Source organism: Phalaenopsis equestris, unplaced genomic scaffold (assembly GCF_001263595.1).
Source record: "Phalaenopsis equestris unplaced genomic scaffold, ASM126359v1 Scaffold000002, whole genome shotgun sequence".
Taxonomy (NCBI): domain Eukaryota; kingdom Viridiplantae; phylum Streptophyta; class Magnoliopsida; order Asparagales; family Orchidaceae; genus Phalaenopsis; species Phalaenopsis equestris.
This window is the reverse complement of record NW_018164444.1, coordinates 18485881-18513271: the sequence shown is the minus strand read 5'-3', so window position 1 is coordinate 18513271 and position 27391 is coordinate 18485881. Positions and strand designations below refer to the sequence as shown.

General features: G+C 35.7%; 1 protein-coding gene across 2 annotated transcripts in view; it reads right to left on the bottom strand.

The window, feature by feature from the left end:
* Positions 1-22379, bottom strand: part of LOC110022826 (lysophospholipid acyltransferase LPEAT1) — a 32405-nt gene extending 10026 nt beyond the window's left edge. For both annotated transcript variants that reach the window (XM_020721954.1, XM_020721946.1), the window contains exons 1-6: positions 21772-22379; positions 18489-18608; positions 18316-18353; positions 18058-18122; positions 6048-6116; positions 5524-5657 (exon numbers count right to left, since the gene is read on the bottom strand). In XM_020721954.1, the coding sequence (XP_020577613.1) occupies positions 5524-5657; positions 6048-6116; positions 18058-18122; positions 18316-18353; positions 18489-18608; positions 21772-22290 (945 nt within the window). In that variant the 5' untranslated portion in view covers positions 22291-22379. The remainder of the gene's footprint in view (positions 1-5523; positions 5658-6047; positions 6117-18057; positions 18123-18315; positions 18354-18488; positions 18609-21771) is intronic.
* Between the last annotated feature and the right edge of the window lie 5012 nt (positions 22380-27391).

Here is a 27391-nt window from a genome sequence, read left to right as displayed (position 1 = left end):
GCCACTTTTTTTATTGCAATATTCTTTCTTCAGAATTCAATGTTACACATATTTGTTGCTTCTATTCATTTTCAAAGAGTTTTACTTGCCCCAACCAAATGTTCGAGAATGTTGTACAGCTTGTTGCAACAAAAATTTGACCTTGATATCGTGAATGTAGATATTTTCCCATGATGTTTAGTGTTGCTTTATGTATTAAGAGTTGTTTGTGCTCAAATTCCTCGCTATTTTGGAGCCTCCAAAAATATGTTTTGTAAGTTGGTTGAATGTTGTTTGGTACTAGGAAGTGCTGTTTGGAAGCTTAAAACTGTTGTTTGGTGCTAGGAAGTGTTATTTGGAAGCTTATAGTTGTTGTTTGGTGCTAGGAAGTGTTGTTAGGAAGCTTAGAACTGCTGTTTGGTGCTAGGAAATGTTGTTTGGTAATTAATAATTGTTGTTTGATGTTAGGAAGTCCTGTTTGGAAGCTTAAAATTGTTGTTTGGTGCTAGGAAGTGTTGTTTGGAAGCTTAGAATTGTTGTTTGGTGCTAAGAAGTACTGTTTGGTGATTAATAGTTGTTGTTTGGTGCTAGGAAGTGTTGTTTGGAAGCTCAAAACTGTTTTTTGGTGCTATGAAGTGTTGTTTAGCCCTTAGAAGTTGTTGTTGGGAGTCTCTAGCTACTGCCCGGAGCTCTAGGAGGCCTTAGGATCGTTGTTTAGGCTTGCTAATTGCTGCCCTCTTTAGAATCATGTGCAACCATGTTGTGCAGTGTAAGTCCTAACTCACCCTTGATTCCAAGGTTGACGTGTGGTAAGATGTAAACCATCTTATCTCTGAGGGTTATTTGCATAACCAGTTATTATGCAAGTGTAAGTCCCAAATAATAAAATAAATAAAATTGACAGGATTGAACACTCAAATAATATCATCTCCAAAACGCAGCCACACAGTAGGATAGTTTGGGAAGTCACTGAAGTTTCTCCTCAATATCTGTGACGTCCCCTACATTTTTCCTTCATTTGGACTCCTGAAATAATTTTTCTTATTTGAGCCACTCAAACTTATTTTTCCATGTCATACTATAAAAACTTAAACTTTGAATTTTTTAAGAATGGTGTCTCTGATCATCATCGAGTGTTTTCTCAAGTGACTCGTCATTTGGATGTAATTAACTGTAGGGGTTTGTCTTGAACCCAGGTAAAATAAACTCTATTTAATATTTATATTAGATAGGGAAATTTGCCGGTAAAATAAACCCTATTTAATATTTATATTAGATAGGGAAATTTGCCAGCCAGACATAAAATTTTCGCAGGCCAAACGGATGTTACAAATCTCTTAATTTGCAGGATTGGGTCAACCGCCTAGGAATACACTTATCTTTCGGGAATGTATAGTATTTGTGGTATCGAGCACGATTATGCAAACTATTAGACTAATGAGATCCATTTGATCTCATTCTCCGAAAATTAAAACATACCACTTTCAAAACCAAAACTATATATCTCATATATTAAATTAAATTGACAATTAGTTTCAAATCGAAAAGTTGACCGCAACACATTCTTATGGCTCTTAGATAACATGCACTTTGCGACATTAGGTCTTTCATTACTATAATCTCTCATCCTCTTACCATAAACTTGACTATGACATGATACGTGGAGACCACCGTCCTAAAGTTATTTAAGAGTGATCACCTGAAAATTTCATTGTAAGTGTTAGGACATTTACTATAATGATATCAACCATGGCACGATATTATTGCTCTCCTCACGTAATTAACAAGACTGAGCAAACCTGAAGTGTCTCTTTGAACACATTTTTAAAAATTATGTTAACATAAGTCCCGGTGTTGATCAAAATACACCCCATTTGGTAGTTGGCAGTAAAGGTTGTGACATCTATGGCATCATTAAAAAATTTCGTTTTGTTAACTTCCCTTACTCGATGAAAGTAGTCAGCAATACTCGGTGTAAGGAGCCTTGGACATTGTCACCAAGTTCACCTCTCCAAATCAAAGTTGTTTGAGGAAAACTTGACAGGATGCTTCCACAAATGCTCAACAAGGATGGCCAACACTACGCCAACAATGTGAATTACCCGGGCCATACTGACTTATTACTTTAACCTTTAATGTGCTCCTTGTCCAATCTCCTCACTAAATTACCCAGAAAAAAAAAAAATTTTCTCATCCTGACCAACTCTTTCATCAATTTTCTCATATGTTTGCAATCCCAAGTGACAAATCCATTATTCTTATGGAATGCACCATATTTAGGGCTATCCCTCACATGACGTTCTACTCTAATGGTTGCAAATTTTTTTAGAAAATATTTATTTTGTATAACATCAACGAACTGGGTCATATCTACCAATTATGGAGTAATAGATGTTTAATGAAGGGTTGAAGTTGATATCTCTTTGTGGTGTCGATGAGTGGGGTTTTTGTTCCTAATTTATGGTGAGGCGATGGGCCAAAGATTCCTGCAGGATCGTCGTGCATTCTTATATTTGTATGAGTGATCTTGTTCTGATTGATCCCTTTTTTCTATTCTTTTTATCCTCATATGATTCCTATCACGATTAAGAACATGCAGGAGGCCCTACCTGGATAGTATTTTTCCGGAGTGATTAGAGGAAGATGGTTCAACTGTGTCATCATACCCTTCAGCTTTTATGTGACTGTTGGTGAGTTCGAGCAGCTCCACAAATATTTTCAGCTACTATAGACTGAGAGCGTCCCGAAATGATCTTTCTAATTGGTTTATGGTTAGAGCAAAATCGGAAACCATTAGATGAAATTCTCCAAATTACAACATTTTTTCTTTGGAATCTAATAATAAAATAATTAAATGAGTTGTCAGGCTCCTATCCCATCCTTAGAAGAGCCTATAACCACTTCAATGGTTTTTGAGCACTGGCAAATTAGGTGAAAAATATCCCCCTGAAGTCGATAAAAAAAGAGATTGTTCCCCATGTAAGGCGCGAGAACTACCTAAGAACTCCTAAATTAAATGCGATAAAAAATAAGTGATACGACAGATCGTCACTGATATGAAGCAGCGAGATAGTCGACTTAAAATAGGTTGCATGATCAACAACATCAGTTATCTCCCTTTGTACAATTCTAGTTGAAGTATATTGAACTTCAATAGGATTTTGCTTTGATCTCTATTGAATACCTTTGTCAACCATGATATTTTTCTCTCGACCCACCAAGGCAAAGGGATAAATTCTTCAATGTTGATAGAATAGTAGGTCTCATATATATCAGTTATATAAGTTAACATCATGGTACTTGATGGATGTCTCTAAATTATCAAATTTAAAGAACTATCGAGATCTCCACCCTCGAAACTGATTCGAGGGCACACTCGACTGCTTCATGAATCATACTTGTGAGTTTTACTTCATTTACACAAGTAGTTGATTGGTTACGAACTCTTGATTCTCCATACTCGCCTATCTCTCTATTTCGATGCTTTGCTTCTTGTAGTGCTTCTATTATGTTGTCGTAATTCTTCATTCTAATTCTTCCCTTATTTAGTATCATTTCTACGCTCACAACACATTTTATGATTTTAAATTCAAATCTATTCATGATGAAGTCAAATTAAAAAATAGAGAAGAATGGAGAAGAGAATGAGAGATAGAGAGAGAAGCTCTAAGGATCTTATTGCAAGTACGAAATACATAAAAAGCATATCTAAAAATAACCCTTTGAAGCTTTTGGACACTAAAAGAAATGCTACATCTAGACATCATAAATATTAGACAAAAAATAAATAAATACATTTGGATAGCTCCCCTTGGGAGACTGGGAGGAGTCATCAACTGGATAGAAGAGATCGCAGGCCTTCAAAAAGGAATGATGAATTGTTGATGAATTAGCTAAGTTGGGATAGGAATAGGAGAGTAGCTCATGTTGAAAGTGTGAGTGGCCCACCAAACTATGACAAGTATTCTTCTATCTTGGATAAGTAATTCCTTGAATTGATGACCTTGGCAAGCCCACTGCAATTTTTGGAGAGTGTATTTTGTCCTTTATGGGTGCATCTTAGGCTTAAGCGAGTGCTCCCTAAGCTTTAGGTAAGTAGCCCTCTAACATAAGCAAGTGATCTATGAGAGTTCATTTTTGTTCTGCTACTGATGTTGGGCTATCTTGGACAATAATGTCATAGACTTGCATGTGATGATTCATGAATTACTCTTAAAGAAGTTGTTGATAGTGATACCCAAATTTACTAGACATAATCAATTGTGATTTTTTCCAAGCTGAGTAGATTTGAAAGAATCTAAGTACATACTCGCTTCAAAACATAGAAAATGATGATTTATATGTCTTGTCTAATGCATTTTGCTTTGTTTTTTTTTTTTAAGTTCTAATGTCAGCTTTTCTACAAACAAAAAGGGTTCTATAATATTTTAAATAATTTGTTAAGTCTAACTCGTTGTTTTATTGTTCTAACTCGGACAATAGAATTCCAATCAGCATCTGTAGTCCAGAATCATTATGACAATGTGAATTGTCAATTACTTAATATTATTTACTCGTTATGCTATTGCATTGATATTAATGTCCTCATGCTTACAGTTATTGTTCCCACTGTTTCCCTATTATATTTCCATTGTTGTCTAATATTGTAATCTCCACTGTTTTGCCTTTCAAGCTGGGACACTGTTATTGTCCCCTTACAGCTATTAACATGTGAATTTTGTTGGTTGCTTCCCTTGTGTTTCTGGTCTATTGCATTATCCAGTAAGTTATTGGGCCCTCCCTTCCTTTACAGTTCTTTCACGCTACTCCAACTATAGTCCGAGACTGCTCCTTGCTGTCTCTCCGTTTATGACACCTGTTTGCCTATTTTTTTGGTTCTCACGAGAAATTTTAAAATTCTTTTTATGGAACAGTTTCAGTTATTGGAATTAATGCTGGATGTATTGGAACATTATTTTTAGTGGTTTTTAAAAGATTATTAGAAGTTTCTTATCTAGGTCCTTTGTAGGCTATAAAAAGCCCCAGAAAGAACATAAAATTCATTAGACGTTGAGTATTAAAATGAAAATTCATTTTCTTATGTATTCCTAGACGCGTGCTTATTAGATGTGTATCCTTTGAGTATTTCTCATACACAAAATAAACTACTTTTGGGGGCAAATCTTCTAGTATCATTGCGAGGCATGGTACTAGCTAAAGATGATTCCTATCCTAATTCTTATTTTAATTTATTTAGCCATAATTTATGTGTGACTGGAATTGTGTCAGTATGATGTGCACTAGATTTCCTTTTGAAGAGGTGAACTTTATTAATACTAAAATTTTATGTTTGTTCATCATTATTCTAGTGGATTTCATATTTTGGCAACTATTAAATTATTAATTGGTAAGAATGAGTCGGGCTTGTTCAACATTAAAATTTAAAAGCAACCTGTGTTTTTATTTATTTTCAATGCTCACCTGCCTACGTTGCAATGAGATATAGTATGAAAACACAACAGAGGGTGGATGCTACAATCTCTTGAAAGAAACAAGTTTTCTCACCCCAGATATAGAATCCCATGCCGGACTAAATCTTTGGTAAGGGTACCTTAGAATTACTGGAAGAACTGGCACCCTTGCTAGAAAGGCACCCGTTTTAAATGGAAGAAGGTAGTCACCATTTGTAGTAGTGCCTTCTGCGGTGTCAAAAAAAGTTATGATCAGACGATTGAGTACAGCATAAATGAGCACATTCAATAGCTCAAAAATATAATAAATTCCAGCAACAAGCATGAAAAAAAATTGTAAACAAATCATTTCATGTAATTGTCAGGATGTACAAATCATTCAGATGGAAAACGCAACCTACCATATCAGACAATAAACCTTCTATGCAATTCTATGATATTCAAAAAACATAATGTGAAAGTAGGGAATGTTATAAAATAACTTGAGAAACTTGCCAGTTCATTATCCTTGCATGTATTTGTGATAATAGCCCTAAATTTGCAATTAATCAAGAAATGCTTTAAGAAAAACACATCTTCAAGAAAAAAAAAATAGGCTTATATTTCAAGAAAATTTACCTGGAAAAAGTAACATCATTGGAGCATGAATATTTAGATGGGCCGCTTGAATCCTTTCTGTTACAACACCTGCATGCATAAAAGACCTTTAACCTCTGATAACATAATAGCACATGCTACAGAAATGACCACAGCCAACTATAATTTAGGCATAAAGACATGACAAATAGCACATTGCTTAAAATAGCTATCAACTTTCTTTTGATTAAATTATTTTTACACGCTAAAAGGTTACCCAGCCTTAAGGCTCCCAAAATATCCCCAAATATTCTATTAAGTTCTCAATAAATTAATGCATTTCGTATTATCATCTTAAGTTAACTCAATTCCACTTTATTAACTGATGTGGCCTCACCAGCACCAGAGAATTGGACAAATCTGGACTTTACATTTTGGGTGAGAATAGCAGAATGAGAACTCATAAAGCTAGCATCAATTAGATGACAAAAGGCTGGTGGAAATGATGATGATGATCACAATAGTTCAAAGGGCTTGATGCCCCAAGGTTCAATACTGGCTACATATAACAATCCTAGTAACCTCAGAATGATGATCATAATCAACAGTTTTCTACAATAAACCACCACCCATGGAGAATTTCTTTATTCTACAATCTCTGTAATGTCCATATACAAGAAAGGAACAAAATCCTAAAACAGTAACCCAAATAGCAAAGCTCCTGCATCATCAAAGGGATGTTTGCTTTGCTGAAAATGAAATTCAATGTAAGAAGTTTGTATACTGCTATGATTACAATGTATTTGAAATACTTTTGAGTAATTTGATTTGAAGAAGATTGAAAATAGTATATTTTAGAAATTATTTTTTGTTCGGCAGTGGCAAAGGGGTCAGCAAACAGCCGACAACGGTGGGATAGGTGGGCGGCGCAGCGACAGCGGGCTATGGCGGTGAACTGCAGCTTGGAAGAGTGGCCGATGGCGGCAACAACAAACACCAGCCGGCAGCAGTGCACAGCTGGCGGCCGATCTCAGAGGTGGACGACGGGGGGCGGAAGAGGTTGCGGCAAACGGCCAGAGGTGGGGGGGGCAGGGCGAGGGGTGGGCGGAGACTGGCGTAGCCGAGGTGGCAGCGGGTGGCGTATGACTGGCAGCTGCGACGTACGGCTTATAGTGGTGGAAGTGGGCAGCAGCAGCAACGACTGTAGCAGTGTACGGCCGGCAATGGCGGCGTGCGGTGGTGTTTGCCTATAATATTTTTCAAGAAGGGTGTACTTCAAATTTGACCAATTCGGCCGAATTCTAAATTCGGCCGAAATGAGTTGCAATATAAAATTCACATTCATTCATACTTTGCATTGCATTAGTAATTCATAATACCAAACACATAATTTTCTGAAATCAGTACTAAAGAATTACAGTACACCACAAATTCACTCAACCAAACATCCCCTACTTAAATGAAGACCAATGCCCTTACTATGCTATCAGAACTAATCCACATGGCATGTTTTCGAGCGAATCCTAGAAGCTTTCCAAGCCTTACAGGGGAAACAGAAAGAGAATTAATGATATTTAACACAAACCTCAAAAGGTCAACATGATTACAATATTTATTAAAAAAAATTTGTCAAAATCAAAGTGAAAATGTTACAATAACAAACTACAAGAAAAAATATGAATACCAAAGTTCACATACTATCGGAATGAAGTTGACAAAAATTAAAAAAGATATGGAAACCAAGAAAGGGCCGCATCCTTTCTACATTATAGTACATAGGAAAATTATACATGTTTTTTTTACTTATGATGCACTAACACTTCATAATAATAAAGCATATTATGTCAAAAAAGTGTAAGACATGTACGCTTTCCTGACATGGTAGCGGACACTCCATCTACAAATTCAATTAAAAATATAAAAAATGAAAAATAAAAAACTTTTAACGGGCATGCTTACAATACATATCTTAAATAATAAATTTAAACTTTAAGAATATATTACAAGAATAACTTAAGACATTAGCCATTTATTCACTTTTCATTTAAAATTTATTACTTAAATAACTTAAAAAATACTACACTTTTTATTTCCCTTATTCCACTATATTTTTCATGATTTTCTCAATTTTTATTTTTCAAATAATCAATCTTCTCAACTTTAAGTTAAAAATTTAGAATGCAAGAATATATTAATATTATTCACTTTTAACTTAAGAATATATTATTACAAGAATATTTCTCAAGGAAGAATATAACTTAGAATATAATCTTCCTTCAAGAATATATTACAAGAATATTTCTCAACTCTTTAAATTTATATAAAATATATGAAGACATAATATTATAATGTCATATCCAATGCGTATTAGTATGATATTTTAAATGAAAAAGGCATCTCATATCCTTGCTCTGATGTCCGTATCGTATCATAGTTGCTTACTAAAAAGAAGAAATCCAGCCAACAAAGAATGCTAGTAAAAATTAGAAAAAAACCACCATACCTTAGATGTTTTTTTTTCCTTCTTCCAAGTATATGTGTCTAACAAAAATTAGAGTGAATTGGTTGGAATCCTCATTCAAAAATTTGAATAGTATTTAGAAAATCCGAGAGCTTCTTATAAGAAACATAAAAAATCAAAAAAAAAAAAATACAAACAAAACACAATAGTTCACAAATTAAAAAATAAGCAGTAGTGATCCCAAGGTCAATGAGGCGGCAATAGATAAAAAAAAAGTGAAAATCTTGATAAGTGTAGGTCCTAGTTGGTAGAAACTATGTCGAATGTTTTACACTCCCTCTCAACTAAATGAATTAAAACCATACACTACAAGCTTGTCTAATAACTTCTTATAGAATTTACCTAATATTCTTTTTCTATTATTGTGGCTCCTTGGGAATCTAAAATTTTTTAATTAGATTTCACCGGACTCTTGATGCAAATTAATAAGAAATTATTAGTGATAATAAGATTTTGTTGTGATTAAAACAAGTAGGAGTATTTTTTATCCTTTCATTTTTAAGCAGAATGGTTCCCTTGACAAATTGATTGAATTTGACGTGTAATTGAGAAGTGTTTCGTTTTTAGTAAACCTATAATGATTTAGTAAGTAGTGATTTTGTATATGCTTTTGGGTAAAAGTGACTAACTCTAAAATAGAGTTATTTGTTGATATATGGGGTAATAAGTCAATTTAGGAGAAAAGAACAATCGATATTTGTTCCACAAGTTCAGTAAAAGCAAAATAGATAAAGGTTACATCAGCAAAGATAAACCTTAGCCGATAAAAATATATTTCATTGTCTAGAGTATCACTTTGTTTAAAATTTTGAGGACATTTATGAATAAAAACAAATATTACAAATATTTTAGGAATAAAATTATTAGAGATATTATACGGAAATAATATTTGTTCAGAACATCTGTTGTTCAAAAAATCTTAATATTGTTTTCCACCAGCATTATTTTGGGATATCTGTTGTTCAAAAAATCTTAATATTGTTTTCCACCAACATTATTTTGGGATATTTTTTTCAACAACAACAACAACAACAAAGCCTTAATCCCACTACGTGGGGTCGGCTACATGAATCCTTTTTTCTCTATTGCGTCCTATTGAGTGTCATATTTTCATTTAGTTTTAGTAAATGAAGATCATTTTTAATACAATAAGCCCAAGTTTTCCTAGGTCTACCTCCGCCTTTCTTAACACAAATCGAATCTAAAGCATCTACTCTCATAATCGGATCATCAGATGGTCGACGTTTAATGTGACCAAACCATCTAAGACGACTTTATCTAATTTTGTCTTTCATAGGAGTTACACCACCCCTATCACGGATATATTCATTTCGCATTTTTTTCTCTAAGTGTGAAGCCACTCATCCACCAAATCATTCTCATCTCGGCAACACTTAACTTATTATTATGCTTCTCTTTTAAAGGCCAACATTCAGCACCATAGAGCATTGCAGGTCTCACCACCGTCTTATATAATTTTCCTTTCAGTCTAAGCAGTACTTTTCTATCACACAAAAGGCCCGAAGCATTCCTCCACTTCAACAATTTTTTTTGTTTGAAAAAAATATCCCAAAAAAAAAAATTTTGGGATATATTTTTCAAAAAAAAAAAAAAAGATGGCTCATAGTAGCAAGTAGGTAATCATTCTTTTGTTTAGTAACTCAATTCTACTTCAGTGTATAAGTAAAAGAGGAATCATATAATGTTTCTTTTTCTAAGATATATGGTAAGAAAAAATAAATACAAAATTTGGCATTATTGGATTTGACTCGCTAAATTGATTTTTCATCAAGTCAAAAAATACGAGAGAAAATATTTACATCACTTACTACTTCTAGTAAAAAGATTTATGACAAAAAGGAGCCATCATCAATAATTGAAACAAATAAGTCAAGCCCCTGAGAGGTTAGGTATAGAGAATAGTCCCCATATGTCACTATGAATGAGAGAAAAAAGAATAATGATTCTTATATCACTCGTTAAAAAATTAATATGTTTGTGTTTTACTATTTAACAAAGATCAAAATAAAACTATACATTATTTATTTTTTTAAATAATGAAGGAACCAAAACAAAAAATAAATGGGTAGTTAAGAAAGAAAAGTTTAATATAAGTTTTTATTTTATTATTCCTTTTCTTTTTTATTTTTTTTGGATTTTACGTAACTAAAGGTTGTGGAAAGTTCTATCGGTTATCGGATAACAAAAGGTGATAGAGAACCACTTTCTCTAACAAGCCTAATCTTCCTTCTCATGTTTTATTCCTTAAATATACAATATGAGTAACCAAAATACAATTATGGACTTCAAAGTTTTATCCATACATTGAATGATACCTGGTTGGTAAATGATTTAGACACAAAAAAATATTATAAAGAGTAAAGAATTTATTTATAAAAATATTTCTTTGACTACAGTGTTTAAGGATCCATTGGCAATGGCTATTTTCTTATTGCTAGAACAAGGGCTATATGAAATAACTTTATAAGAGAAGTTAATCACATGATTTGCAACACTTGAATCAATGATCCAAAAGCTAGAAAAGAACATCATTGAGATTTTAAAGGCATAAAAAGAAAATGTAACAGGTGAAAATTCTAAAACACAAGTACCCACTATAAACATTTTGCATAGGCTACTTAGAAAGCCTTTTTGTCGTTCACTGTCTTAAAAATGATCCAATTTTCTTCTTTTCGTTCAAAGAGTGTTAAATGGATGTCTCAAAATTCTCTCAATGGATTTAGATTGTACCTCTCAGTCCTAAGAGAATTCAATACCAACGGTGGTGTTATGCCCGTAACTCAACCGGTCTCGCCTGGACCGGTCAAGAAATAGAGAGGCACTCCTCGAGCGAATAGGGGTCGAGTGGCGCAGATAAGGAAGGCACAACAAGGAGCAGCGTCCAGGGGAGCCAGCAAGCATAAGGGGCCCACTAGGGCTTGGATCACGTATGCTAGGAGGGAAATTAGAGGACTTCAAGAGGAAAGTTTAGGGGAAGTTTGAACTGTTGTGATAGGATTATATTAGACTAAGAACCTAGGGTTTATGTTTTCTTATGCATGTTTTGTTTTGGTTGCAGCTTTTCTTTTCTTCTTATGGTGCCCTGGTGACATCTAGAGTTTTGGAGAGCCGATCTTCCTCTCAAACAGTAGATCATCTTTGTATCGTTCTTGTTTTTCTTGGATTTTCATAAAAGCAGCCATCGTTGGAGTTTTTCCACTTACCTATTACAATTTCAACATTGTTTGCTCGTTGATTTTGTTTCTGAACGATATCAGAGCAAAGATCTTTAGGGATGGCAAATCAGATCGGGAATGGAAGAAATGTTCGCCATCATGGAGAACATGTTTCTTCCATAGAAAGCTGAATGAAAGATGGATTTGAGAGCATAGAAGAGATATGAAAGATGATGAAAAAACTCATGTAAATGCAATCCAAGGTCATGCCAATCGCTCCAGTTGTAAACCCTAACCAAAAGTTGGTCAGAGAATCTTTGGTCATGTCAAAAGGGAAGGAGATCTAAAGAGAGTATGATGAGGAGGACATCATCTACCACCAAGACCGTCCCCCTAGGACTCGAGAGGAGGGGGAGTGAAGACTTCTGATGGAGGGGGTGGGCTAAAAACTGAAGGGATGGTATATGGGGCAGAGAAGAGCAGGAACGAGGAAGGAGGGAATCAGGAGTTGAATATGGCTATCACCGAAGAGGGAGTTTCACCCTAGATACATGGGAGAAAATATCGGGGGAAGAGGAAGTTGAGGTGAAAATGCAACTGAAGAGGCTACTCTTCGAAGTGGAAGATGCACATGGGTAAGTGTATCAAATGGAGCGATACTTTGCAGTCAACGGGTTAACTAAGGAAGAGAAACTCATGGCAGCGAGATTATGTTTGGAGAGAAAGATTTTAGCATGGTTTCAGTGGATGGATGCAAGATATTTGATGCACTTGTGATAAGAGTTTAAGGATTGCTTGTTGAAGTGCTTTCAAGCCATTCAGAAAGGAGATCTACACGAGCAATTCTATTCTCTGACTTAGGAGGGGGCGGTTACGGAATACAGAGAGGTTTGAGCTCTTGTCAGGAAGGTTGAGGGATATTTTTGCAGCAAGATCGGAAAGAAACTTTTTGAAAGGCCTAAAGCCCAACATAGGAGCAACTATCCAACCATTGAGTCAGCGTGGATTGAGAGAATGATGGAGCACGTGCACATGATGAAGGACAAGAACTATGCGAAAAAGACCAGCAAAGGTGAGAACACTGGAGAATTCTACAAGTGTATTGACAGCTACGACACCAAGGACCCAAACAGTGTCATTTCAAAAAAAGACGCCGAAGGAGAAGAATACGGGGACCCGTCCTGAAGGCAATTTCAAGAACCTCATTGATGCAGAAGTGCAAGATAAAAGAGCAAAAGAATTATGGTACCGCTGTGACTGGAAATATGCCTTAGGCCACCATTGCAAGGAGCGCACCCTTCAGATCCTTTTTGTTCGGGAAGAAGAGACGGGGCGGTGGAGGATCAGTGTTTGGATGTAGCGGAGGTGTCCCTCAATTTGGTGGTGGGATTTCTCCAAATCACACCATGAAAGTAAGGTGGATCGGGGAAAGAGCGATTGTGTTAGTGGATAGCGGAGCAACACATAACTTCATCTCAAATCTGGTTGTGGATCAGCTAGAGTTGGAGTTGGTGACTACAGGGAGGTTCAATGTCATGATGAGGACAAGAAATGAGGAGAAAAGCCAAGGCATTTGCAAAGGTTGGATTCTAACACTACATGGTCTACGAATGGTGGAGGACTTCCTTCTCTTGAATTTGGGCAACACAGATGTCATTTTGCAAATGAAGTGGTTGCGAACACTTGGGGAGATGAAAGTGGAATGGAAATCGCTAACAATGGAGTTCCAAGTGGAGGGTATGAAGGCAATGCTGAGAGAAGATGTCAATTTATGTAAAACTATGGTGTTGCTCAAAATCATGGTCAGGTCAATACAACGAGAAGGGTCGGGCAACTTGATGGAGTTGCAGAGCATTAAAGAGGTTTGAGAACCGGAGTTGGCAGAGCACTTTACGAACGTCTTTAAATAGCCAAGCGGGTTACCACTTCTGAGGGAGCACGAGCACGTCATCACATTAAAGGAAGGTGTTCCCCTATCAGTGTTCCGAGAGATGCTCGAAACCGGGATTATCCGACCTAACATGAGCCCATTTTCTAGTCCAATCCTGTTGGTGAAGAAAAAATATGGTAGTTGGAGATTCTGTGCGGACTACCAGACTTTGAATAAGGATATGGTGTTGGTTAAGTTTCATATTCGTGTAATTGATGAGGTGTGGATGAGCTTTATGGGGTACTCATCAAAAAATAACCTTAAGTTGGGATAGCACCATATCAGTATGAATCCAACAGATGTACACAAGACAGCGTTCAAGACACATGAAGAACGTTATGAGTTCTTGGTGATGACGTTTGGCCTCACCAACACCACAAGCACATTTCAGTCCCTCATGAATAGGGTTTTTCAACATCACCTCCGGAAATTTGTTCTGGTTTTCTTTGATGACGTTTTGAACTACAGTCATACTAAAACGGAACATGTAGAGCACCTGAGGATAGTTTTGGAGAAGTCGAGGGAGCACCAGTTGTACGCCAATTTGAACAAAAGTTCATTCGCACAGCTACAGATGGAGTACAATGTGCATGTGGTGACTCGAGCAGAAGTAGTGGAAAACATCCAAGATTGAGGCTATGATAGACTGGCCTTTGCCTAGAAGCTTGAAGGAGTTAAGGGGATTCCTACGTCTCACTGAATACTACCGAAAATTTGTGAAGGACTACGGCACGATAGCATGGTCATTGACGGAGCAGCTAAAGAAAGACAATTTCTAGTGAGGGGAAGCCGCAAAATAGGCCTTCTAACATCTAAAGAGATTCATGACCAATGTACTAGTATTAGCACTTCCAGATTTCAATAGATCATTTGTGGTAGAGACGGATGCATCAGGATACATATATGGAGCAATACTAATGCAGGATCAGCGACCAATTGCTTACTTCATTCGGGTGTTAACGTCAAGGGCGAGACTCAAGTCAGTATATGAGCGGGAGTTGATGGCTATTGTCTTGATCATTCATAAGTGTTGCCCCTACCTTTTGGGATGACACCTTATTGTCATGACAGATCACGGGAGCATGAAGTACCTGTTGGAGCAGAGAATAGTGATTGAGGAGCATTAGAGGGGGCTATCCAAGTTGTTGGGATACGATTTCGAGATCCAGTAACAGTCAGGATTGGAGAATAAAGGCACAGATGTCCTGTCGAGGAAAGTGGAGGAGCCCTAACTGACGGCCTTATCGGTACCCTTGGTCCTCGATTGGAAAGCACTGATACGGGAGAGCGAGCTAAATAAAGGACGGAGGAAAATACTGGCATAGTTGCTACAGAATCCGAACAGTCACCTGGGATATACCTTGAGGAGACAGCAGTTACTCTATTAGGGGTAGCTCGTGATACCATGAGCATCAGAGTACATCCTCAGACTATTGCAGGATTTTCATGGCAGCACAATCGAGGGGCAATCGAGGGGCACTCTGGGGTGCAGAAGACAAAGGCGTCTAATGGCAGAGCTTTACTGGGTAGGGATGCACAGAGATGTAAAAGGCATGGTGGCACGGTATGATGTGTGCCAATGACGTAAATACTTGACCATGGTGCCAGGTGAGTTATTACAACCTTTAACATTACAAAAAAAAGTTTGAAAAGAAGTGACGACGGACTTCATAGAAGGGTTGTCATGATTAGAATAATTTACGGCGATCCCAATAATTGTGGATCGTTTGAGCAAGTATGCACATTTCATTCCATTCCAAAACCCCTACACTGCAGTAACAATCACTACGGTGTTCATGCGGGAAGTGGTTTATTTGCACAGTGTCGAAATTGATTGTAATAGCAGGGACAAGAAGTAAAAGGCATTATGGCAGGGTGTGATGTGTGCCAATGACGTAAATACTTGACCATGGTGCCAGGTGAGTTATTACAACCTTTAACATTACAAAAAAAAGTTTGAAAAGAAGTATTGACGGACTTCATAGAAGGGTTGTCGTGATTAGAATAATTTACAGCGATCCTAATAGTTGTGGATCGTTTGAGCAAGTATGCACATTTCATTCCATTACAAAACCCCTACACTGCAGTAAAAATCACTACGGTGTTCATGCGAGAAGTGGTTTATTTGCACAGTGTCGAAATTGATAGTAATAGCAGGGACAAGAAGTTCCTCAGTCAATTATGGAACTGTTTGGATTACAAGGAACAAACATCAAGAGAAACACAACATATCATCCTCAGACCTATGATCAGACGGAGATGGTCAACAGGAGTATGGAGACATACCAACATTGTTTCGTATCGGATAATAGTTCATATCATACTGCAACGCAAACCACTCATTTCAAGATATTGTATGGAGGGGATCCACCCCATCTGATACACTACAGGCATAGTAATAAATCAGTGTCAAATGTTGACCAATAATTGGAGAGGAACAGAGCATTGGCAGAGCTCAAGGGGCATCTATTGAGAGCTCAATAGATCATGAAAAGAAACGCAGATGTACATAGGAGAGAGGTGCAGATTAAACCAGGGGACATGGTCTACTTGAAGCTGAGGCCCTACAGGCAGCAGATCATGGTCGAGCGGAGGAGAGAGAAACTTTCACCACAGTATTTTGGACCCCTATGAGGCGACGAAACACATAGAATTAGTGGCCTACTATTTTACGTTACCACTATCGTCAGCATTACATCCATACTTCCATGTTTCACAGCTAAGGCATGCGATCGGAGATCATACACCCTCGTCGTCACTACCCACGATAATGACAAAGGACATGGAGGTGAGGTTGGAACCCTTAGATGTCGAAAGAGTGCACCAAGAAGGAGCGGGAGAAAATGAGGTACTTATTAGGTGGAAGGATCTGCCTGAGTATGAAGCAACATAGGAGCCTCATGAGGTGATTCGAAGGCAGTTTCCGTCATTTCACCATGAGGATAAGGTGGTTCTTGTGGAGAGGAGTATTGTTACATTTGTAACTCAACCGGTTTCACCTGGACCGATCGAGCAACAGAGCGGCACTCGAGCAAATAGGAGTCGAGTGGTGCAAATAAGGAAGGTGTGACAAGGAGCAGTGTCAAGGGGAGCCAACGAGCAGGAGGGGCCCTATGACAAGAGGAGAAATTAGAAGAGTTTGGGGGGAAGTTGTGATAGGATTATATTAGACGAAGAATCTAGGGTTTGTGTTTTCTTTTGCATGTTTTGTTTTGGTTGCAGCATTTCTTTTCTTCTTGTGGTGCACTAGTGACGTCTAGGGTTTTAGAGAATCGACCTGCCTTTCAAACAGTATATCACCTTTGTATCTTTCTTGTTTTTCTTGAATTTTCGTAAAAGAAGCCCCCGTTGGAGTTTTTTCCACCTAACCATTACAATTTCGATGTTGTTTGCTCCCTGATTTTGGTTCTGAATCGTATCAAGTGGGTAGGTATTGTTATTATTATACATGGAGAAAAAACCTATAATTCAATTCAAAGAAAAATAGTAATGGCAAAAAAGTAATAATGCAACAATGCAACCGTAAAGGCTGCAATTATAAGATATGTTTGCAAAAAATGTAGTGATGAATGTTGCAATTAAAAAAAAATGTAGAAAAGAAAAATTGCAACAATGAAGACCATGGGATTATGATAATGTAATAATGAAGGTCATCCTAATGAAGATCCAAAGGAAAATAAAATTAAGATCTTTAATACCATGACAGTAATTGGAAATAATTGGTTGTGTAGTATTTACGCAAACAAAAAAATAGACCTACTAGGAAACATATAAAATCAAAAAAAAAAATAATGACTATATAATTTTTATAATGGTCTACAGATTGATGCTTTGATAGAACAATTACAAATTAATTACATATGCACATAAATTGATGAGAAGATGCTAGGGATTTGATAGAATAATTACAGAATAATTGCAAATGCCCATAAATTGACGAGTAAGCATTAGGGATCCCATGGATCAATGAGTTGGCAACAAAAGAGGAAAAAAAAGGGCATAAGCTTTGATGAGTACAAGTCTCAACCGGCAAATTATGTAGGCATTTCATGATATAAAATGCGAATTTCATAAAACATAAAAACATTACCTTAGCCCTAAATTTATAAAATAAGTTCAGCTCATCTCAATTTATCCATCAGTTCTTCACTGTCATCCATGTAATTCTACAGTGTTGGATTCCTAAAGCGCAAGATTGGAACTATCGTTTAACATATTTCACTTGGATGCTTAACTTATTTCACTTGGATGAATTTTCTTACTAAGATTACTTACATATGAACAAACCAAGAACAAGAACCTGTTGGGCACAATGGACAAGGAAAGATCCGTACATGCAGTGAACCTACATTTCCTCATCCTTGGGAAAAAATCACATAGTATAAGATGGATGCATAAAATGGTAAATAATTCCTGATTGTATACCTGAAACGCCCTTAAAATCAGAAGCTTTCGACTCTCTCTGTACAAAGACACAGCCAAGGCATTTGCTGCAGAAAAGAAAGTAGACAGCAAAATCATTTAGCTCGTCATAGCAGTGCTCAGCTCGGAAAGTATAGCATATGACAGAGAGTGAAAATAAAATTATATTGAATAATAGGCATCAAAAGAGAACCTTCATAAATAATTGCACTACAGCCAAATGAACAAAAAATTCATTCATATACTCAAGTAGGAATTAACCTAATTATCCCGACAAGAGGAAGCCTGGCTACTGATCTCTTCATTCGTCAAAGAAAACATCCATTTGTACAAGAAAAAAGGACAAAATGTCAGGCTAACCTTGCAAATTGAAACAACTTCTACAGACAGCAAACATTAAAACCCACAAAGAAACAAAATATCGTCTGGATTACCTTTGCAACAAAGCTTGGAAAAGAAGATGACATGTGATAAAGGATATCCAAATACGATAAATGGTTCGATATAATCACCCCTGCTCTTTTGAATTCATCAGTTTGCTCACTTTGCTCATCCTGAAAGAAGAGGAAAAAAAATAGATGCATATTTAGCCCAGAATATACAGCACAGTTGAGTATAAGCTTATTCTTGAGAAACAGGTAGTAATCAACTTTTGAGTGTCAAAATACACTATTCATATTAGCATACTACTCATTCTTCCAATAATTATGCAAGATTTACTTAAAGAACACAATTATTAAACACAAAAGGTAGAACTAAATATAAACATATCTGGCAATTAACAGAATCACAAGAAAGAAAAAAGAATGCAATTAGTTGTTTCTTCTATTTTTCTATCACAAAAGCTATTGTTCGAGTTAAAAACTCATGCACAGCCCTCACTCATAGAGAGAGGAAGTAAGTTCATGTGTAATTCAATCTATAAAAGGATAAATAAAGTGAAATTTCACATCGGGTATATTTACTTCACAAAACAGAAAATTTGCCTGATCCTAAGCACAATAACACTAAGAATATGCAATAGATCGTAGTAATAATGTGTGGCAGGTCCAGTTATCATGGTAGTTGGTCAAAATAATCAGTTAGCAAATTTATAGTTGAGACAGCTTTCTAATCAACTGAAGCAGTGTAATGCTGGTTTCTCCAATAAAATAGCAATCAATCGTTAGAAGGTCGCTATAAAATTTGCAATGGGTCATGTCATGATAGTGTATGGCAACATCCTGGGCTCAAATAACACCACCATAGAAACAATAATTTACAAAAAAACTGAGGCAATCTCTTCTTATAAAGGGTACTAAAACAGTAAGAACCAATTAGATGGAGGAATGGTTTATTTAATCTGCTTATCAATGCATTAAAATTATCACTAAAATTACTTAGAATGTATATGGGAGTTTTTAATGTCCTAGAAGCTGAAATTCTTCCTTATATTGATATATCCATATTTAAATAGTAAAATGCTCATTACCAACATGCCAGATACACCGATAAGGCATCCCAATAATTCCCAATAGAAATGTGCTCTGAGATGCTGGCAAGGCAAAGCACTGTTGAAACATACACCTCTCACAAATAGGCTAAAATGCAAATGGGTAGTAAAGAGCAAAACATATAGGTCTTTCTGGCTAGCATGTTAGAAATGACAAAAGGAGAATATAAAATAACTAAGACAAGGGAAAAAAAAGGGATTTAGAGGTTTGACGTATAAATGACACTCAATAGGATGCAATGGGGAAAAGGATTCATGCAGCCAACCCCACTTAGTGGAATAAAGGCTTGTTATTGTTGTTGTTGTAGAGGTTTGATGTATATAGATGTATTAAAAATAAATTAAAAAGGACATTCATTGAATATGAAGATATTAAAGGAAATAAATGCTATGTGAGTTATGAAATGAAAGTTTTAATGAAGAAATTTCTTGCAAAGAGGAAAAAGACAATCATGGATCCACTGTAGATTGATTTTCAAGAAAGTTGAGTTAGCTTCAGAGAAAATGAGTGAAATGAAAGTTTTAGTTCAATATGAGATGTATATTGAAATTTGAAGAGTTATAGGAAATGTTAGAATAGTTTGATTGACAAATCTTTTCATAAATCTTGAATATTAAACCAAATGATTGGAGAAGAAGGATTTTGGTACATGTGCAGAATCAAGACGATTTCAAAGAATAGAATTAAATGATAACCCAACTAATAATTCATATGATAAATATATGGGAGTTGGCAATAGAACATAGGCTTTGAAAAATAAAATTTATATTAAAGAAATAATTTGGATTATGCAATGAATCTATTATGAAATCAATTCTTATGCTAAGTCAATTAAGGAGAAGTGTAGAGCAACAAAAAAATTCACATATGGAATTTACTAAAATTGAAAAGAATCATCGAGCATGAGGATTTGAAGAGCACCAAAGAAAAAAAAAAGGTGCCACAAAATTAAATAAAACTTATTTAGTTTGCATATAATGGCTAAAAATTAATACTAATAGTTAGAATACAAAAATTTTTAAGCATAGCAGAATTACATAAAAAATTAGCTTTAATATATATTTTTGTAATGATTATGGGAACCCTTATAAAAGACAATTTTAATGAGCAATCTTATTATATGTTATTTGTATGTGGCATAATAATAATCAATGAATTCTATTATAAAGTAAGCAAAAAGGGCAGAATCAAGAAAAAAAAAATGCTGAGATTGCTTTGAAAAAGATAAGTTAAATTCAAATTTTAGATCTATATGAGATGGTTATTGAGATTTGATGAGTGATGGGAAATTTTTAGTTAACAAAACTTTGTCATGAATTCTTGAATATTGAAAAGACACAAAATGATCGGAGAAGAAGGCTATTGGTATAATAGTTAGAATTAAGGATATTGGTATAAGTAGTTAGGAATTAAGGATATTTCAAAGGTGATAATTATATGGTAATCCGTATTATTATTCATAAGATGAATGTATAGAGATGGAAATATAACATAGGCTTTAAAAAATCACATTGATACTAATAAAAAATTTCATTTATGTAAAATAAAAACTACTACAGAGGAAATTTGTATGCTATGTCGATTAATGAAGAGTATAGAGCAACAAAGTATTAATATATGGCATTTACAAAAATGAAAGTAACATTTTTGAAGACCAAAAAAAAAACGTGAACAAAAATCAAGTCGTTTTATCACAACTTACTACTAGTATAAGAATGCATAACTTGTTCCACTAATTCACTATTTTTAAGCATATTCAGTATCTAGAAGTAAAAGCGACTCATAACTACAATCGCAGCATACTTTGCCCTTTGTTGGAAGTTTAGCCACTATGCACAGGAATGATCATAGATTGAAATATTTGAAGGCGTTCAATAAGTATGCAGCAGAAAGGTGCCAACTATTCACAGCTAAATATTCCGGAAGATCTGATAGGACAATCATGCTTCTCATGGCATCACAGCACAACCTTGCCTCCCAATTCTGCCTAGTAACTTTAATTCAAGAATCTGAGATTTGATTACCTTACTTATCTACCTCAATGATAAAAGGCTACAATCGCAAAAAAGATGATGCCCTTCAAAGTTCAAGAAATTAAAATTTCGTAGTCGAACAATCAAAAGATCATAGACACATCAAATTGCAAAACTAAACGAAATGGGGGATATATTAAGGAAAACCTTCGGTGAACAAGAAAAAAAAACAAGCTTCTTAGAAACAATACCTCAGACAAATACAATCGAGTCTCTTCGATCCAATAAAACCCAAAGTTAAACAGCATGGCCCTCGATAAAAACCTCCCACAATGCACGACAACATCCCTCCTCCACCCAGTCATGTGCGCGTAGTCTTCCTGTTCGTCCTCTCCATTCGGAGCCGAAAAGAGAGTGCAGAACCGACAGATCACATAGTACATCACCAAGATGCATATCCCCACAACAAGTCGGATCGGCACGAGCGTCACCATCGCGATCCCGAGCAGGAACTTCTCCACCATCGGCAGCTCCCCACGTCCCATGATGCCGTACGCATCCCTCCGCACGAAGGCAGCATACTTCTTCTCCATGTCATCAAGATTCGCAGAGACGATGCAGCCTGCCGACTGTGATTTTGAGGTAGTTGATTCCGATTCGAGCAACGGCTGCTCGGCTTTCCCTGACTGGTCTGGTCCGACGCCAGGCGAGTCATCGTTCGAACTGTGGGATCCATTGTTTCTAACGAAATCCTTTAGCTCTGTAGCCATTCGGGGAGAACCCTAGCGCTAGCTATGATCTTTTGTCATTGCACGTGAAGAGGCGAGTGGGAAATGCCCAGAGCGAGCCACACACACGAAAAATTATTACATGCGGATCCGCATACGGACGCAGCTTCCGATTTGGTCTTTTTCTAACGAAATCCTTTAGCTCTGTAGCCATTCGGGGAGAACCCTAGCGCTAGCTATGATCTTTTGTCATTGCACGTGAAGAGGCGAGTGGGAAATGCCCAGAGCGAGCCACACACACAGATGATTCGTGTGGTGCTTGTAGATTTGGAAAATTATATTTGTTCAATAATTGTGTTGAATGGAGAAGTTGTTGCGCAAAAGCTGACTGTATGTTTGTTGTAGCTGTGTGACAACTATTCATGTTTAGTCAGAATGTTTAAAACAAAACTGTGACTGCGACATATTTGATACTTCAGAAACAGAAATTCATTTCAAAATAGAACAGAAGTTCAGATACACCATTCACTTAATATAGAGTACCGAAAATATACTCACTTAACAGAACTATTTTGTGTCAAGCTTATATCTTCTCCATCTTATTTGTTAAAGAAATGTTTTCTTTCTTTTTTTTTTCTTTTGCATTATATTTAAAATGTAAGGCGCCTCCCAAAAAGGTGATAGTTATTGTGATACTTTGGTATTGTTTTGCTAAAGTTGGATTAATTCATACAAGATTTAGTAAATCTTAGATGCATTAAATATTGAAAACAGTTTGGCATGAAGTGCAAAAAATATAGTTAACCAATAGTAAACACTTTGGCCAGTACTTTTAATATTTAGCATTTACCTGAGAAAAAAGGGCACGGTGAGAAAAAAGTGATATAATTCTCTTATATTCAACAACCCTGGGACCAATTAAATCCAAATTTTAGCATAGATACTTGTTAAATGCATGGATTGCATGCTTATCCGATTTCTTTAGGTATACGAGTAAATTGCAATTTAAGAAAGCGATAGGAACAATGTAGCTCATTTTACCAAAATACTTTCTAAATCTTGGCAATATATCTTGCAACCAAACAACCCCGATAAAACCAATTAAGAAGAAAATAACACTAAGTATACTAACTAAGATGTTGGAAATGCATGGATTGCATACCTATCCCACGACAGAGGTAATGGGAAAGAGGGCGAATCGTGAGCGATGTTGCCTACTGCCTCCTCCCACGACGGAGAAATGGGAGTTCTCAGCAATGGCAACGGAACATAGCCATCTCGATTCTCCCGCATCTCTCGCTTCTCTGGATTCTCTCGCATCTCTCGCTTCTCCTTCTCTAGATTCTCCCACATCTCTGCTGCGACGAAGGGTAACCGAGGTAATAATCCATAGCTTGAACACGGGTCGCAAGGTTCGATCCATGGCCCACGTTCTGCCAAAAAGGCATCCCGTCACGCAAAAACCTCCGCCCCAAATGATCGTGATTCACGACCACTCCTTGAGCCGCGCAAAAACCTCCTCCCCAAATGGACCCTTAATTGAAGAAATAAATCAAAATAATTCTTCATTTAAAAGAAATAGATAAAAACAAATTAGATGTCCAAAATGGTTTCTTTTGGCCACGTTCGAGGGAGCTTTGTCATTCTTGAATGAAGGAAACTAATTCTTACAATGACAAAAAATATCCTCTTAACGGTTGAGCGTGGGCAAATACTCAGGAAATGTTGTTTCACCAAACAGCATTTTGTGGTTTACCTGCTTCTCATCCAATGCGACTGAATTGGGACGCCGCTCCAAACAAGCTTGAGAGAGGCCTCAAGGTTCCTTCGGCAGTATGCTCTTAAATTTAATTTAAATCCAATCAAATATCCTTAAAAAAATTCCAATGCCCCGTTAACAATAATTTTCTCGTGTTCTGTTACTTTTTCCTGCGTTTTATTATTTTTATGATGAGAATCTAGATTTCATAAATCCGAACATGTGTGAGATTTATTTCATTGTTGATTGTGAGTGTACAACAGGAATGCATTTGCACGAATCTCAAGGAGGTGATTTGAGACGTAAAAAATATGAATTTTTCACCATGCAATTGATAGGTCTCTTAAGACAACCGACTAGAGAGAATGAACGACCTGTCGAATGTCGCAGAACCGCGTTAGTACTTACTTCCCAATAACTACCATCATGAAAATCCTCAGTCGGCTGGGATGAGATTCCTCAGTATAGACATATTGACTGAATGTAGACAGCTTATTGGATTATGGTGATTCACTCTGTACCGACTAAAACAATCATATCCGAGGATGATGTGTCTTCATTTTCTATCTTCGTAGAGTGGGAGATTGAAGATCATTATGTCGACCGAAGGATGCTTGATCAACTGAATGAATCTTAGTAGGCTAAATGAATTCCAAGCAACTAAATTGGGTTGTTAAGAATGTGAAATATTGTTTAAGGTGGTCACACAAATATAGCAGTGTTAATAGCAGTTACGGGGTCAAAATAAATATTGTTCAGTTACAAATGTATAAATGTAATGTCTCTTTAATTATAGTAACATTCCCTTTTTAAATGAGGACAACCATGTAATTTAGCATATACTACTTATGAACTAAAGTAGGAGGATCATTTTCAAGAAAGACGTTTCAGAACGGAATTCTCACTAAAAAAACAAAGCGTTCAAATCTTCTTTCTTTCTTCTTTCATGCGACACTCTATTTCTTTGGCGAGATTCACAATACAATTTTGCATCCAACAGTGAAGAATTATGAATCTGAATTTATCTGATTTAATAAATTATATTTAAGGCAAAACATAGTTGCAGCCAAGCACCATCTTAGAGTATGAGAAATTCATCAATATTTGCTTGAGTTTGAGGTAAGTTTTTCCCTTTCCCTTAGGAAATAGTTAGAATTTCATCCTCACATGATTTTTTTTTTAGCCCTTTAGTTTCCAATAGATACCACATTCTTTCCTCTTTTTTTGATTTCTCTTCCATCATCTATCAACCTTAAACATTCCCTCATTTGAAACTTATTTCTTCTAATAAAATAAAAATAAAAATTTATTTTTCTCAATCCTTCTGCTTCAAACTACTTTAATATGTCATTTTTTTCATGTGAACATAAGAAAGTTATTTTTTGAGATCAAGGAATTGATGAGGGATCAAAGTGGTAGAATCTCTCATGAACATTAGGAATTGATGAGGGATCAAAGTGGTAGAATCTCTCTTGGGTTGGCTATGCTTTGGGAAGATGTCCGTTTTATGGTAATTAGGGGTGTAAGTGAGCCAAGCCAAGTTATGAGTTGACTCGGGTTTGACTCGATAACTGAACTCGATGAGCTAACAAGCCAAGCTCAAGCCATCCCCGACTCAACTAATCAGCTTGTTAGCCTGCTCGTTTAAAAAATAATTAATAAAAATATTAATTATATTAAAATTCAGGAACTTTTGTTTAAATTATTAAAAATATTTATAAAAATGCTATTTTATATTTTATATTATGTTATTATGATTAATTGTCTTCTAAATGTTCATTTTATTTATAACTTTATTATAATATTAACCTAAATCAACATTTATTCTCTATTTCTTACTAAACAAGTTGGCTCGTGAACTGACTCAAACTCCTAGAGTTAAAGCTCGAGCACGAACAATTAATTAATCAAGCTCAAGCTCAAGTCGAGGGTTGCTCAAGCTCAACTCACCTCGCCTACACCACTGATTGTAACCTTTTGCAAGTTATTTTAAAAAAATATGAAAACTCAAAGGATCAATTGATCTTTTTATCGCTTGCAGAGGAGTTGTTCCCTTTTAAGTTTAATCGAGTGGAAGATTTTGATATGATTTTATCCGCAGTGCCTTAGTTTATTTACGACAAGTCATTCATTTTTAAAAAACGGACACATAATTTTAAATATGTTAGGGAAGATTTCAAAGAAGTTCTTATTTAGGTCAAATTTCCTAATCTTTCATTATGTTGTTGGTCGAAAATGGGTATATCCAAAATTGCTTGCAAAATTGAGATTTTTAACAAGTGGGAATTGACTCTTTACTCTCCGATTCCATTCAATTGATATTAAAGGTCAAGAAATTAGTTTACCTATCATGTCTAAATGGAAACCAACTCTCTGTAAAACTTGTCTTACTTTTGCTTATTATCCTGCTTCTTGTCCTAAGTTTTCTAATGCTCTAGTGGTTATTATTAAACTTGTTTTTCATGGAAGGAATACTAATAGGAATTATCCTATTTGTAATGCTCTAAGGAATGATATTAATTTTGTTTCAATTCATGTTCCTAAGTCAAATACTATTTTAGTGTTAAATGCCCCTTCTAATCTTGATGTTCCTGTCATTACTACAAAATAGCATTGAAATTTGATGAAGAATACGGTGAAGTTATCCCTGTTGTTGAGCATTATATTATAAGAAGCTACTATTTCTAAGTATTTAGTTGTGATAAAACAAGACGTTGTTCAATCTGAGGATAGTAATCAAAGTTTTGATCTAAATGTTGTTTTGAGCAAGTTTAATTCTATCAATATTACTGTTCAAAATATTTAAAGGGATAGTTCTTTGGTTGGGAGAAGTAACAATAACTCATCTTCCACTATTTCTCCTGTTGTTTGTAATTTTACGGTTGTTGGTAATTCATTTTCTTCTACAGTTAATATTTTTAGTTATTCCGGCAATGCATCTAGTTTGACTAATGTGGTGGTTTTTATTGCTGGTAATTCTTCACTTCTTGTTTGTTATGTTACCTTCTAAAATCTAAGAAAGGGAGGTCTAAAGGGACTGGTTCTTATCGCTAATAAATTTTTGTCTATTTTATGCTTTTCTTTTCTTTACTGATTCCATTTTTTTTCTTTTTTTTTTTGTTGAAACGTTAGATGTCTTAACAATGATATTCGTATTTCTGACCGTAAACATCTTATTAAGGAATAAAATTTGGATCTTTTATGTTTGCTTAAAACTAAAATTTCCCCTTCTTATTTCTCTAACATCCCTTTTATGAATTAGTTTATTTTCTTCCCAAAGAGTGCCAATAACTTTCATTTAGCCAAGAATGATAGATTACAAATAAAATGGATTCCTAGCACTGGTAATTTTTTTGATTTTAGATGTTAATTCTTGGTATATTC